The following is a 15,631-nucleotide window of genomic DNA, read 5'->3' as shown; positions in this document are numbered from 1 at the left end:
TGGGTTCCTTTTTTTAAAACATGTATTTACCACTGTCCGCCGCTAAGGCCAAAGATTGCATTGGCTGTTCCATTCAAAGTAAGGGAAAGGTCAACGATATGATATTTCAGTACTTAGTTTATATTTTAAAAACTACATGAAAATATAAATATAAACAATCAATTATGTCTTTCTTTGTTGTTTTATCGGGTGATGAAGGTATCTAGTATTGCAGGGGGGAAAAAATCGAAACTCGCGTAAGCTTATAAATGCTTCATTACCCGATGAAACAATAAAGAAAGCATTTTATTGTTTAAGTATAATAACACAATAGACTACAGTTTACACAAATATTTATTACAAAAGTCGGCAGCTGGCTTACGTATATGGTATATCTTATGAAATATTTAATGAAATAGGAATATCGTCAGCAACAACCGTCATTTTGAATGCGTCGCAGGCGTTCCCATCTAATTTCGTAAATAATGAATAGGTCTACCCCTCAGTGCATAAAATTAACATAGTATACAGGGGTAGACCTGTATATAGACTTGGCATTCGTCACTGGGATATGGAATGCACTGCCGTTGTGATAACGAATATGGTGCATGTGTGTCTGACAGTACATAAGGGTATGAACTCCGACGCTTCTTTACAGAGTAAAAACCAATGAGTGGAAAATATGTCATGATAACGTACAACTATTGACACAATTTAAAGACTGTGTCCCCTTTTCTCTCTTTCTTTTCATTTTAGAGAGGGACATATCCTTATGACCCTTTCCTTCATCATTCGAATTAGATTTGTTAGCTTCCTTGACTTTCTTCACAGTTTTGTCAGTATGGCACAAATGATTGACAACACGTGGTGCTATGGCAACGATTTTCGTTGATGAAGTAGAATCTCGTCTGCTGAACACCGAGCCCGAGCTGCTGTTGGATAGGCGATATTCATTAATTATGTGTTTAACGTACGACGAATCGGAATCGGACATCGTAGCAGATGATACACTAGATGGTCGCAAAACAGCTACTGGTTTCTCAGAGGTACATACTGGAGACCTGTCTAGAGAAGCTGTATAGAAACAAAAGAATTTTACTAATGAGCATTTCAATTCTATTCATATACACGATTAGTTGCAGACTGTAGCTCTCTGGAAAAAATGGGATACATCATAGAGCTGCAGATCCATATGTCAGACTGGAAATATACAACGTCCGTGAATTTCTTCTATTGCAGAAGAAACAGTTGACGTCACAATCGAACAGGGCAGGTATGATATTCAGCGCGGACGACCGTGAAAACATTGAATTGAAATAATAGTTTTTGAACTCAATGAAAAGGTGAAGATAACGAACAGTGAACAATCTCGACGACCGTGAAAACATTGAATTGAAATAATAGTTTTTGAACTCAATGAAAAGGTGAAGATAACGAACAGTGAACAATCTCATAACTCATATAAAAATACAAAATAAAGAGTAGGGCAAACACGGACCTCTGGATATACCAGAGGTGGGATAAGGTGTCTAGGAGGAGTAAGCATCCACTGTAGACCGGTCACCCGCACCGTGAGTCTATATTTCAATCGGGTAAAGAAGTAATCTATAGTCAAAATCAGTGTGCAAAGAATGACCTCAATTGATATTTGCGAAATGTTGACATTAAACGAGACTTTTTACTAAATTCTGTCCCGTAAGAATATAAAAACAGGTCAGCTAATAAAGGAGCACAATTCGTGCCCATTGGAATTCCAATAGACTGTTGGAAGACCCGATTGCCAAAGACTACGAAAATATTGTCAATGAGGACCTTTAACATCTTTTTACTATCAACGTTAGAGTACTTATGCGACTGCGTGTAATCAGAGTGGTGTTTAACAAAGTAATTTTTTGAATGACTGATCACATGATTTCCATTTTAATTGAAGAAGCAACTTTCTATGATGTCAAAAAGTCTATTCTTTAATTCATCGTGAGGAGTGGTCGTGTAATGTGTTGAAAAGTCATACGTTTTAATGTTCTTGATATGAGAACTACTATCAAAATATTAAGGCGGCAATGTACAAATACAGATACCTGTACATCGTAATTAAAAGTTATGTTGTGAATAGACTGATGTTATAACGGGTAGATCTGTAGCTCTCTGGTCGATCTCAATTGATTCTGCAGAGAACTATCATTCTGCAGCTAGTACACGATGGCATCATAAGCAGATGCTAATGAATGCATATAGACTGATAGAGAAATTCTTTAAGCAAAGACACTTCTAGACAGTTTACCTCGTATTTCTTCAGCGACAAATTTGAATCCCGACTCCTCTAAAACTTGACAGAGAGTTAGAAGGCCTTCATCTTTCGTCATCAGAATGTCGATCAGTCGGTTTACCTTTTGGTCAATTGTTTTAGGAGCAGACACATAAGCTCTAGTTACTTCACAAAGAACACTTCGGGATACCAGAAAGGGCAGCATTGGCTCTATTTGAATATTGTCGACCAGGTATGCCATTTTCGATTTCAGGATCTTTCTGTGTGCATTCGACATTTGCTTTCCTGAAGATAACAACACAATAAGTAGCAAGACAAAAAAAAAAAAAAAAAAAAACCCGACTGTATTAAAGTAAACAATCATCAGTTGTAGCTGGGTTACCTTCAAGGTCCACGTCACATTCTTTTAGTGCTTTGATTATCGTTCCAACCGTCAGGTCCACGGATTCAGTCTTTTCCAGCCAGAGTCTTATCGTCTGCCAGAAGGCCTCCTTCGTGCCGTATTCTTCGAACCTTCTTTCCACCTCACCCAGCTCATCCTCCTCAAGGTCTAGGTAGCGACCTAGTTGACGGATTATTGGGTACGCTGAAATAAGGTACAATTAATAGAAAACGTAAAAATTCAAGACCTGATGGCCATTCAATAAATCTACGACACGTATCTTCAAACTTGTACCAAATTTACTTGCGGTTTCAAATGCGAGATTTGGATGAATCAAGACATTGATAGGGTAAACTATAAATGTTTGGCGTTCTACTATTCATTGCTTACTGGTTGTTTTACGTCCCTTTGAGAATTTTCACTCCTACTGAGATGTAACCAGCTGTTGGTGAAGTGCCACAATCTAGAATTTCGACCGCTATAAGTGAGGGTTTTTTAACGTGCCAACGCCTGCCGTAACATGGGGTTTTCAGAAAAACCCATGATTATCACTTCTAAATGCCGAGCGGTTGGCGAAGGAGCAATTGCTACCTATTCATATACGTCTTAGATGTCATGGGGGGGGGGGGGGGGGGGGGGGGGAGGCTCGATCAAAGTGAAAGCTCAAGAACGCCTATTCATTGATATCAATAAATGATTTTATATAAGCTTGATAATAACAAGATTTATTTATTTTTAAATCAAATTCTTATTATCAAGAACTGTTCAAGTTAGTCTTTATGATTATTCTTATCAATAATTCTTGCTATTGTTGGATATATGTATCAATTTAATGAAATTTTTGGTATATATAATTAGAATGTTTGATATCAAAATACCCTTTGAATTTAGATAATCACAAGATTTATGAATAAAAAGTGAAGATAACGAACAGTGATCAATCTCATAACTCCTATAAGCAATACAATCTAGAGAGTTGCGCATCATTTGCTACAGAACACAAAACAAACATTACTTTTCCAAGTTTTCTCCCGAGACCTCGGATACCTTTTGCTCTGCGTGAATTGGTAAATATGACACCACCCTTATGGTCATTTTCCGAATTGTAAATACGTATGTTTCAATATACATGTAATTTACATTGCGTGTACCTGCCATTTTATTTGGTGAAACAAATGGAGAAGCTTATCATTTTTCTAATCTCTTTTGAATTATTGATATTATCAAGTCATTGAACAAATTCCTTAAGTACCTTTTTATGTCAAGAAAGTGATACTTTAAAATGTAGATAAAGAATATATATTGAATCAAGAAATACACTGTGGCCGCTTTTTAAAAAGATAATTATGTTATAAAATTTGGACAGAAGCCTTGGGGATTCTTATGAACAGTTTATTTTATTGATATATACTTATCTGACACAAAAAAATATAGTTTTTGCTACTAAGTTGATTTCCTTTTTGTTGATATATCAAGAATAATTTTTATTGATAATTAATATATAAGCGATGAATAGTGAAACGACACTATCATCTTTCATTTGAGTAGCCAAACTGCATTTCTAGAGTCATCTGATCCTTGTGAGACATCACAAAGCTGCTCCACCGTCTGTAACATTGTTGATTTCTATACCACAAACTTTCAAAGAATCATATACAAAGAAGATAAATGCCAAACGTATATTACATCATTTATAAGAACAATGTCATCACAGGAAGTACAATCGATGTTACACGACCTGTTAAGTTATAACATACCTATGACACGACCCGTTAGTTATAACATACCTATGACATGACCTGTTAGTTATAACATACCTATGACATGACTCGTTAGTTATAACATACCTATGATACGACCTGTTAGTTATAACATACCTATGACATGACTCGTTAGTTATAACATACCTATGACACGACCCGTTATAGTTATAACATACCTATGACATGACCCGTTAATTATAACATATCTATGACACGACCCGTTAGTTATAACATACCTATGACATGACCTGTTAGTTATAACATACCTATGACACGACCCGTTATAGTTATAACATACCTATGACATGACCCATTAATTATAACATACCTATGACACCACCCGTTAGTTATAACATACCTATGCCATGACCCGTTAGTTATAACATACCTATGACACGACCCATTATAGTTATAACATATCTATGACATGACCCATTAATTATAACATACCTATGACACGACCTGTTATAGTTATAACATACCTATGACACGACCTGTTAGTTATAACCTACCTATGACACCACCCGTTAGTTATAACATACCTATGACATGACCTGTTAGTTATAACATACCTATGACATGACCTGTTAGTTATAACATACCTATGACACGACCTGTTAGTTATAACATACCTATGACACGGCCCGTTAGTTATAACATACCTATGACACGACCTGTTAGTTATAATATACCAATGACACGACCCGTTAGTTATAACATACCTATGACTGTCACATGACCTGTTAGTTATAACATACCTATGACACGACCTGTTAGTTATAACATACCTATGACATGACCTGTTAGTTATAACATACCAATGACACGACCCGTTAGTTATAACATACCTATGACACGACCCGTTATAGTTATAACATACCTATGACACGACCCGTTAGTTATAACATACCTATGACACGACCCGTTATAGTTATAACATACCTATGACATGACCCGTTAGTTATAACATACCTATGACACGACCTGTTATAGTTATAACATACCTATGACATGACCCGTTAATTATAACATACCTATGACACGACCCGTTAGTTATAACATACCTATGACATCTTGATATCTCCTGGCCACCTTACGGATGTCACAGGGAAATTGATGTTTAGAGACTTTTTTTCTGCGGGTCTGGGGGTTTTGTATTTTATTAATACCCTCGCACAGACTGATTAAAGTCGACCGGATGTCCTTCAGTTGTAGCTCAGTAGACGCATACTCCACCGGCCTCACCTGAAGTCAAAAATATAGTCACCACGTGGCAAATACTAATCTGCTAATTGCAAAATGTACAACAAAATATCGAATTTAGTCCTCTGATTGATAGTAATGGATTTCTCTTACATCATTCTTATTTTTTAAAGAAGTGACTCATTGCAGGTGAACACAGGTATATTGCATGTAGATTAATGCTATTCAATAGTTAAATGTATTCTATATTACGCAATCACACGTTCGATTGTTAATCAATGTAGCACTCATTAAAGCAAATTACAACACTTTTGAAAGACAAGAGCGTTTTCTAAAAATAGATAGATATACGTACATGCGGTGACAATTGTGCAGCTATTTGGGTCTCCTCAAATTTCCAGATAAATCGTTTGAAAGTGTTGTTATCCTGTGAATCACTCGACAACGGAAACTCTGAAAGGAAAACAAATCCATAACTTGGAGTGTCTTTTATTAAAACAATAAAGTACAGTCTTCCGTGATTTGAATTCTGTAAAGATCAATAATTTGGGCAATTTTGTTTCAGATTATCTATATATTTATTTCATTTATTTTTTTTCTAGTGTGTATCAATCTATTCAATTCGCATTTTGTATAACTGAACAAAATGCAGTTTCAAAAAATTAAAAGTATGGCAGTACATAGCTGCAATAATGTAGCCCTCTCTGATTTTTTTTTTTTTTTTTTTTTTTAGGAGAGGGCTACAACTCCTCAGGATCTCCGTAATGGTGCAAATGCGGGAGTGATTCACTCCCGCAACATTTGCGCTCATTCTAAACATTTGCTGACTTTCTTTACGTAAATAAAATGATATTCTATGTTTCTTAGTCAATATATAAATTTACAACCTGCAACTTAAGGTTTGTGAGGCTCTATTCTACCGTTTTCAACAATTTCGATAAATTCCAATTTCTCGATTCATATTTGTGCGCCATGTTTGATGTACTGAAGTATAAACTTCCGATTGTCAAGTCATTTGCATATGCCATATAAGGTAGTATTTACTTCAATGGAAAAGTATGGAGGCGAAAGCTATTTCGTCGGTATTGAAAAGGTTTGAATTTAATATCAAGTTAAAAACCGAACAGCCGAGTGTAAATTCTTTCTGCAACAATATGATTTTCCTTTCTTTGTCGAAGTGGCTCGAGTAACTACATTTTCGCGCTGATTGTCAATGCTTAGGTTTTTCATTAGATCCACCTACGAGATCTCGCGATAACAAGCATGGCGGAGCAGACGAAGAATTTTGCATGCTGTACATTGTATTTAATGAAAAACACCTTTATTAGACATGCCCGAGCACAAAGTTGGTACTCCTTTTGGTGTAAACAACATTTGGGACTAATACACAGAGTTTATTATCGGTTATTTATAAAATTATTTTGCACCATTACGGAGATCCTATGGAATTGTAGCCCTATCCCGAAAACGTCAGAATTAAAAAAAATTGGATAGGGCTACATTATTGCAGCTAGGCAGTACATGTATAAAACATGAAGCATGTGAGGAGTCATAACAAGTAAATAAATGGTTGAAGCCGCTTATTCAAAAGTGACTCAAAACGCTGCTCTCTTTTGCAAGATTTCTTTGGAATAGGAAAAGTTACAAAATAATATTTCATCCGAAAAATGAAATTTACACGCAAATCAAATAAATATCTCAGGAGCTAGAAAGAAGTCGATTTTTTTTTAACCATATCCTCTAGATACCGGTAGGGTATGGTTTACATTATTTTCCCACTTTGCTGAATATTACTAGTACATCATTATTTAGACACTACAGTGGCGGATCTAGAGGGGGTACGGGAATTACAAACAACCCTCCTTTGTTGAACATTTTAAACAGTTATTTTTTGCCATTCTGATCAATCATCCTTTCTTGGGAGGCGGAAAAGGTACAAATTTGGGTCGCACTCCCCCTTTTCTCTGGATCCGCCCGTTTTACAGTACAACATATTGAATCATTATAATCAACAAAAGACAATCCTTTAAAACAAGCTTTAGTTTTAATCTATGTGTCTTATTTACCGTAATCCTTGTCTTGAACACAATGACGAACGTTTTCCGCCAGGACATTCCGATCGTGGTGCCATTCAATGAACCGCAATGGTTGGAATGGTGGAGGGATTTGAGCGAAATCATCTTGCACGATAAATGTTTTCTTTCCGAGATCCAAGGCCTGTGCGAGCTGGTACAAATGAATCTCCTGTTTAACAAACTGGGCTGTTACTATGGCAATAAAAACATCACAGTCCAGAATATGAGTCCTCAGAGACTGGTAGTGAAATTGACACTCCGAGTTCGTCGAAATTATGACATCATTTTGTCCAGATTTCAAATGATCCTTGATTAGATTAGCCAGTGTTATATCCTCATTGCTACAGGTAATGTAACAAAAGGCACCCATGTTACTCTGGTGAAGCACTTCACTATCACATCGTCCGACTTTCCGTAAAATTAATTGTATTCATACCTTACACTCTATCCATCGACTTACCCATCTCGGTTTAAAATCCAAATAATAAACACAGGAAATCGCGTCATTTTTTTTTTTCAACACCGTACACTCCTTGTTTTTCTTTAAATAGAAAACGTGTGGGCGAATATTTTCCAGTAACTATAGCGGTATATTTACAAGCGTAGTGTAATTCAATTCTGTCTCTCTATTCATCGTTACACTAGTATACTTGTAAATTTTATTTGTAGTTTCATTCATACAGTACACTACCCAAATCAGAAAGACTCGTCATTTTAAAAGAATACGTACAATGTTCGTATATGATCATGACTTGGGTGCGAGAGGCTGTCTCATTTCTGCTGTCCATATCAATAATACAATGAAGTGCCGCATTTTTAGGCCACCCTAGATCAGGGATTGTTGGATTGTTATTGTTACGGTCTGTCTGCCTGTCTGTCCTATATTTTTATTATTTAGGCATACAACGATATCTTATTTCAAAAGTATACGTATAATAAATACATATCTAAGTATATTCACAATCAGTACAGATTGATGATTTGTTCAATATTTCATGTTTTCTTGTAGCTCTATTTTTATAAGATAGAAAGAAAGAACAGACATAAAGAAATAAAGATAGATTTATAGGGTGCAAGGTCTTCCTGTGCGTCTGTCCTATATTTTAACCTTGGTCACACAACTCTAATTTACAGTGTACGAGATCACTGAGACATAATTATATACTCTGGAGAACTAAATGGTCAAAGCTATCTAATGAAATGTTTCATATTAGAAAGAATTTTTTAATACGGATTTGTGAGACTTACATGTAGTCAATACATCATAAACAGGTTTATAATAATATAATGGTGTGTGTGTTATCATTAGTGGGTATTTATTATCATTATGTGCAACATTATCATGCAAGTAGGTCGAGAGTTGGAATCTTGGAGAGAACGGAACAATCAACACCACGATTGTTAAATATATACCACATAACATTTCAATAAGTAATAAAATATTTTATTTATAAATATCACAGATACAAATATTCTATTATTTGAAGCTTTTGACGACTCAAAACAAACATATAAAAACTATGAAAATGAAACAAAGCAATGCATAGCTAAATATTAAATTCACAACATGGTCTATTGTATCGGAGGACCATGTCTACCCCATTCTACCGTAAGACTAACCAGCCAAACTATAACATTTCTGTAAATCAACACTAACAAGCTACAGTGTACATTTCAATTTTAATGTACTGACCCATCTAGAAAAGATGTCAAGTACTAAAGACTCTTACATGTAAATGGTGGTAAATGTAAGGTTAAAAATTCGTTAAAGTAGATTTAGCCTATGGATACAGACTCAGATTCATGGTCAGATAAATATGGGACCTGCTCCAACCAATTCCATCAGGGATGCCAACAGCATGCAACCTCAGGGCAGAAACCCTTCCCAGCCACTGAGCAGAAACCCTCCCCAACCACTGGGCAGAAACCCTTCCCAACCAGAGGTCAGAAACCCTCCCCAACCACTGGGCAGAAATCCTCCCCAACCACTGAGCAGAAACCCTCCCCAACCACTGGGCAGAAACCCTTCCCAACCACAGGGCAGAAACCCTCCCCAACCCCTGGGTAGAAACCCTTCCCAACCCCAGGGCAGAAACCCTCCCCAACCCCAGGGCAGAAACCCTCCCCAACCACTGAGCAGAAACCCTCCCCAACCACTGGGCAGAAACCCTCCCCAACCACTAGGCAGAAACCCTTCCCAACCACTAGGCAGAAATCCTTCCCAACCACATGGCATAAAAGTATAAATTAAACAATTTCAATGATAAATAACTCAATGATAAACATTTATAACTGCCTGGGGAAGTTTTGATAAATGTCTTTGTCTGGAGAGATGGTCAACCTTTCTGTAAGTCTAGAGAGATATCAACCTTCCTGTATGTCTAGAGATATCAACCTTCCTTTATGTCTAGAGAGATATCAACCTTCCTGTATGTCTAGAGATAATAAAACTTTTCTGTGTGTCTAGAGAGATATCAACCTTTCTGTATGTCTAGAGAGATATCAACCTTTCTGTATGTCTAGAGAGATATCAATCTTTCTGTATGTCTAGAGAGAGATATCAACCTTTCTGTATGTCTAGAGATGATAAAACTTTTCTGTATGTCTAGAGAGATGATAAACCTTTCTGATTTCTGTATTGTGTACATACAGTTAACTGCATATATTGATAATACATGTACATATACAACCCAAAACTCAAAAGGGACTTTACATTGTTATAACAAGTTACTTTTATGTTGATAATCATCTTATTTCAAATACATTGAGAAAAAATTATTCATAAATCAATTCTCTAATGTTTTACATCATATTACCTTATATTGGCTCAGTCTGCTACATATTCCTTATTGCGATTTGAAATACCTTTTTGAATAAAAACATTTAATGTGACCTTCAGTGAGTATTAGGAAATGTGATATTTCATTCAAATGGCTCATTTTCAATACAAGTCTTTTTCAATCTTCACTGCCAAGGTTTACAGACATCGTGAAAATTGATTTCAAAGTCTTAAAAAAACACAAAGCAATCACAAGCTATGTAGAACATTCAATGTAAAAAATATTCAACAATTTCTCATGTTCTGAAGTATTAAAACAATTCACACATTGTGGCAATGCCACTAATGCCTTAAAGAAAACACAAGAAGACTAGAGGTATTTGAGTAGACAACCAGTATAACATCTCTGGCACAACACGCAGCAGATACATGCTCTTGCTGATTTCCAGGAGGTCTCATCATCTTGACTCTTCTCTGTAAGAAGAATACCCAGCATCTATAAACCTTAATGTTCTATGGCACAGCACGTTCTATCGGTAATGGTGACTGCTGATTGGTAACACTATTTTCTTTCCTAATTTTCAGTGTCAGGAGATGAGTCTTTGTTCATTCCACGCTCCCCTAAATTCTCTATGACACAGTGTCAGGAGATAAGTCTTTGTTCATTCCACGCTCCCCTAAATTCCCTATGACACAGTGTCTCGTAGATATTGGTTACTGTTAATTTGTAACATAATCTCCTCCTCTGTTGGTTCATGAAGATTTTGCCTGTAACAGTGCATGTTTTAAAATGTAATAACTTTTCTTGCAGAAAAATCAAGAAATTACAATTTCAGACACATTTGCATGCTGTAAACAAACAAACAGATCTATGCAATTAAAGGAAGCAGGATGATTACTACCGTATTATGGCCAAAAATATCCAGGTGATGGAAATCTTAAAGTGGTTTTATGGTGTCATTGAAGACAAATTATTTTCCTTCAAAATAATCATTTACTATTTTGAATTTAAGGTATTCAACCCATAAAAGCATTTATTTTCACAAAAAGTCAATATTTGCATGTAGCACCAAATCTTTTGTGAAAACAAAATGTTTAATTTTTAATTGAGATATAAAAGATGGTTGAGAGAATATATAATGCCTAGATATATTCATAGTAATTAGACGTCGCCAATTTTCTTTTGTTTTTCAAGAAAGAGAGGCATGCAGCAGAATTATATTGATGTCATATACAAAGAAATTGGGTGTATTTTTAATATTACAACACAGGGGCTTGTCACGAATTGACCCTCTCTATTCTATATCTACACGTGTAAATATAGAATAGACGATGTCAAATTTTATTAAGACAAAAATTTCGTGACGAGCCCCTGTGATTACAATGTAATTGATAGAACAATTTATAATTGTTTTGGTAACATACTCTTTAGGCAATCTGAATTTACCCCTTTATAAGGACCACTTAAAGGCACAATTGTACCTTAGTCTTATTTTGTATCCTGATAGCAACAGAATCAACAGAAGAGTCTCAGAAAGGGAGATTACTCAAATGACAAAATGAAAACTACATTATGATAAAAGTACACAATGAATATCTCCATCAAAAATGCAAAGACGTGATATAAAAAGACATGTTGTAATTTTAAGTGAATCTGGCTCAATCACCTGAACATATCATGTAAAGTGAATTTGGCGCTCACCTGAACATTTCATGTAAAGACATGAAATGATGAGATTCCTCAAAGTCTGAATTTCCTCTGTTCCTTCTGGAAGCACTCTTGTCCCATTTCATGATAAAGTTCTAAACATTAAAAACAGAATCTTATTTTTTGTGTAAATGTCACCTATAAGAAGGGAAAAAATATTCCAATTCATGAATGATTTAATTCATGTTTCTATTAAAGTAACCTACAAGTACGTATAGATCTGCAACAACAGAAATATTACCTACCTCAATAATGAGGGCTGTAAACAACTGCATCACTATGACGACAGAAAACAACCACCAAACAATGAAGAATAAATAGGACCATCTGAAAATAAATGCATGTTGTGCATTCCAAAACAGGACATGAAACTAGGAATAGATTCATTCATTTTATTTTACAATCACAGAGTATATAGAGCTACACAGATTATCTTTTTGACATATTCTTAAACATAATGAAAAACTATAACACAAAATATTCTTACTCAGTTTTGACCTCCGCATAAGCTTTCAGAAAAACGCTCCAATTATTGACCACCATTACGTCCCACAAAACTACTAGGGCGGCCTGTTAAGTGAAATTATTGGGCTTTCCTCAATTTACATAGACATAAAATTTTGTGGATTGTCAAAAAATATGGTTTCATCTACATACCATTTAACAGAAAGCTAGTCTATATTCTTCCTGCATATTACCATAAACAAAAATTGAACAATTCATCAATATAATAATCAATCTTATAATTCCTGATCGAAGACTAACAATCATGAAAACTATGAAAATTGGTATTGTATGAAAAATGATAAAAGATATCGTTCCCTGGAAATCTTCATTAGCAATTAGTATGGTACTCATTATTGAAATGATACACAAAACATCTGTTGAACTGTTCTGTAAATATGCATCATTACCACAGTATAACATGATCTGTAGATTGTTGACAAATGCGCGATCATCAGACCAAACAAAACTCAAAATGTTGAGCTAGATCTGATGATCTGCATCTGTCGATGAGATGTAAATCAACTCTAGATCTGATGATCTGCATCTGTCGATGAGATGTAAATCAACTCTTTGGATCAAATTGTGGTAGTAATGATAGATTTATTAACTAACCCCGTTAATACACGGTATGTGTTTTTAAATACATGTTTATAAGATAATGAATGTGTTCCTAAATAGCAAAAAGACAAACATACAATGAAATTACACTTTGTGTAAGCAGTTATATTCCACAAAAACATGTGTGGATACATTGTGACGTCAGTTTCAGAGAGACATGATATGGATTCAGATAACCAGTGTGGTGATCCAGAAAGTCAGTTCACACTCTGTGAATTCAACAACGTCAACACAAATTATTGATGGGTATGCGATAAAGCATAATTAGTATGCATGTTACAGACAAGAATCGTACTATTAATATTTCAAATGATTAATTTGGTCAAACTGCCACCCACACTAGTACCTTAACTGCTCAATATATATTAAATGACTTACCGCAAAGTCATCAAAATTGTTGGCCCAGTACTTCAGCTGCTGATAGGAACCACACTCAAACACCAACCTAATTAATTCATGATTAATGAAGATTAATGTAGAAACATTTCATGTTTTATAGATCAATAGTTGTGGGGATTTTTAAGGAATTTGGGGAAATCGTGCAAAATTGTTGAGAAATATTCATTGCAGATAAAATTTGTTTTTGCAAGGATTCTCTGCTTTCAAAAGCATCAAGGTAAATATAATTTAACAGTAAAATTAAATGAAACTCTCATATGACAATTTCATCTACTGATAAAAATTGAATGTGTTAATCAAAGAGAAATAAAATTTCAACGCAAAGAGGTGCAGACTTAATTATTTGTACATAGTTGGTTTTTTTTATCATACCCTGTATCATTAGATGGTGGGTCCTTAATGGCATCATGGAAGATTTCAATGCCCAGAATGGCAAATGAATAGTAAATCACCTAAGTAAATAAGAAAAGGTCCTGTCCAATGAAAATTGCTGATTTTCAAATTCTTTACAGACTGTAAAATCATTAATTTTCAAAAGGGATGAAATCTTTTTCTTTTCATGCCTATGAATTTCGATCCTTCATAAAAAAGAACAAGAAGCCCATGGGCCATATCGCTCACCTGAGTCACTTTGGCCCATATATAAAGATTTTCCTACACAAATGCATGTAAAAGTTTGATCCCTATTGAGGCTCCAACTTACCCCTGGGGGCCATGAATTTTACAAACTTGATTCTGCACTATGTTAGGAAGTTTTCATGTAAATGTAAACTTTTATAGCCCAATGGTTCTTGAGAAGAATTTTTTTTTTGAAAATTTTCCCTTTATATTTGTATGTAAAACATTGATCCCCTATTGTGGCCCCATCCTACCCCAAGGGGCCATGATTATTACAAACTTGAATTTCCACTATGTCAAGAAGCTTTCATGCAAATATAAACTTCTTTGGCCCATTAGTTTTTCAGAAGATTTTAAAAGATTTTTCTCTATTTATTAGTATGTAAAATTTTAATCCCCTATTCTGGCCCCATCCTACCCCCAGGGGTCACGAGTTTAACAAACTTGAATCTGCTCTATGTCAGGAAGCTTTCATGTACATTTCTACTTTCCTAACCCAGTGATTCTTGAGAAGAAAATCTTTAAAGATTTTCCCTATATATTTGCATGTATAAAACTTTGATCCCCTAGTGTGGCCCCATCCTACCCCCGGGGACATGATTTTAATAAACTTGAATCTACACTATGTCAGGAAGCTTTCATGTAAATCTCAGCTTTTCTGGCCCAGTGGTTCTTGAGAAGGTTTTTAAAGATTCTCCCTTTATATTTGTATGCAAAACTTTGATCCCCTATTGTGGCCCCAACCTACCCCAATGGGTCATGATTTTGACAGAATCTCCACTATACCAGGAAGCTTTCACATAAATTTCAGCTCTTTGAGCCCTGTGGTTCTTGAGAAAAAGATTATTTAATGACCCCACCCTATTTTTGCATTTTTGTGATTATCTACCCTTTGAAGGGGACATGGCTCTTCCTTTGTACAAACTTGAAAGCCCTTCAAGTTTGGTTGAAATTGGTTGTGTGGTTCTGGAGAAGAAGTCGAAAATGTAAAAAGTTAACAGACAGACAGACAACAGGCGATCAGAAAGCTCACTTATGCTTTCAGCTCAGGTGAGCTAAAAGCTGAACTAGAATATAAGATAATGGCTAAATTGTTTATTTTTTCTCAAACCATGAGTATTTGTCTCTATGAAAGAAGTGACCCTACAGTATCTACAACAGGAATTAAATCTTTAACATTGTGTGAAACTTCCTAAGAGAAAATCCCACTGAGAAATTTTCACAATACAAATGAAATCTTTGAAATTGTGTAAAACTTCCTTTATGAAAACCATACACATCAATTTAATTGAACTATGCAAAGTGAATCTTTAGCTTTTTCATGTGTTCAGTTT

At 35.2% G+C, this 15,631-nt stretch overlaps 3 protein-coding genes across 6 annotated transcripts in view; 1 reads left to right on the top strand and 2 right to left on the bottom strand.

Moving 5' to 3' along the window:
- Positions 1-157: 157 nt before the first annotated feature.
- Positions 158-8,161, bottom strand: LOC125674696 (uncharacterized). Its single transcript, XM_048911934.2, has 6 exons — positions 7,660-8,161; positions 5,949-6,046; positions 5,455-5,635; positions 2,628-2,831; positions 2,261-2,530; positions 158-1,053 (listed from the first exon to the last, which is right to left on the bottom strand). Exons 1-6 carry the CDS (start codon positions 8,036-8,038, stop codon positions 665-667), a joined length of 1,521 nt encoding a protein of 506 aa, XP_048767891.2. The 5' UTR covers positions 8,039-8,161; the 3' UTR covers positions 158-664.
- A 934-nt stretch (positions 8,162-9,095) lies between these two features.
- The window catches only part of LOC125674693 (two pore channel protein 2-like), a 37,562-nt gene continuing 31,026 nt past the window's right edge, over positions 9,096-15,631 (bottom strand). For 3 of the 4 annotated variants that reach the window (XM_056157800.1, XM_048911931.2, XM_048911930.2), the window contains exons 21-26: positions 14,052-14,131; positions 13,659-13,725; positions 12,643-12,725; positions 12,401-12,482; positions 12,150-12,250; positions 9,096-11,215 (exon numbers count right to left, since the gene is read on the bottom strand). In XM_056157800.1, the coding sequence (XP_056013775.1) occupies positions 11,134-11,215; positions 12,150-12,250; positions 12,401-12,482; positions 12,643-12,725; positions 13,659-13,725; positions 14,052-14,131 (495 nt within the window). In that variant the 3' untranslated portion in view covers positions 9,096-11,133. Of the gene's footprint in view, positions 11,216-12,149; positions 12,251-12,400; positions 12,483-12,642; positions 12,726-13,658; positions 13,726-14,051; positions 14,132-15,631 lie in introns of those variants that run through there. The other variant, XM_056157801.1, reaches the window with a different exon arrangement.
- On the top strand, positions 9,486-9,914 carry LOC130053565 (uncharacterized). The gene has a single exon (XM_056160905.1). It carries the CDS (start codon positions 9,486-9,488, stop codon positions 9,912-9,914), a length of 429 nt encoding a protein of 142 aa, XP_056016880.1.

The sequence above is a fragment of the Ostrea edulis genome, chromosome 3 (assembly GCF_947568905.1).
Source record: "Ostrea edulis chromosome 3, xbOstEdul1.1, whole genome shotgun sequence".
Classification (NCBI taxonomy): domain Eukaryota; kingdom Metazoa; phylum Mollusca; class Bivalvia; order Ostreida; family Ostreidae; genus Ostrea; species Ostrea edulis.
Note: the sequence above shows the minus strand (reverse complement) of the source record. Positions and strands in the feature narration are given on the sequence as shown.

Coding starts and splice junctions, on each gene's coding strand:
- LOC130053565 (XM_056160905.1), top strand. CDS start 9,486: ATGGGACCTGCTCCAACCAATTCCATCAGGGATGCCAACAGCATGCAA.
- LOC125674696 (XM_048911934.2), bottom strand. CDS start 8,038: ATGGGTGCCTTTTGTTACATTACCTGTAGCAATGAGGATATAACACTG. Junction 6,047..7,659: donor TGTTCAAGACAAGGATTACG/GTAAATAAGACA, acceptor TTTTCCTTTCAG/AGTTTCCGTTGTCGAGTGAT. Junction 1,054..2,260: donor TGTCGCTGAAGAAATACGAG/GTAAACTGTCTA, acceptor GTTTCTATACAG/CTTCTCTAGACAGGTCTCCA.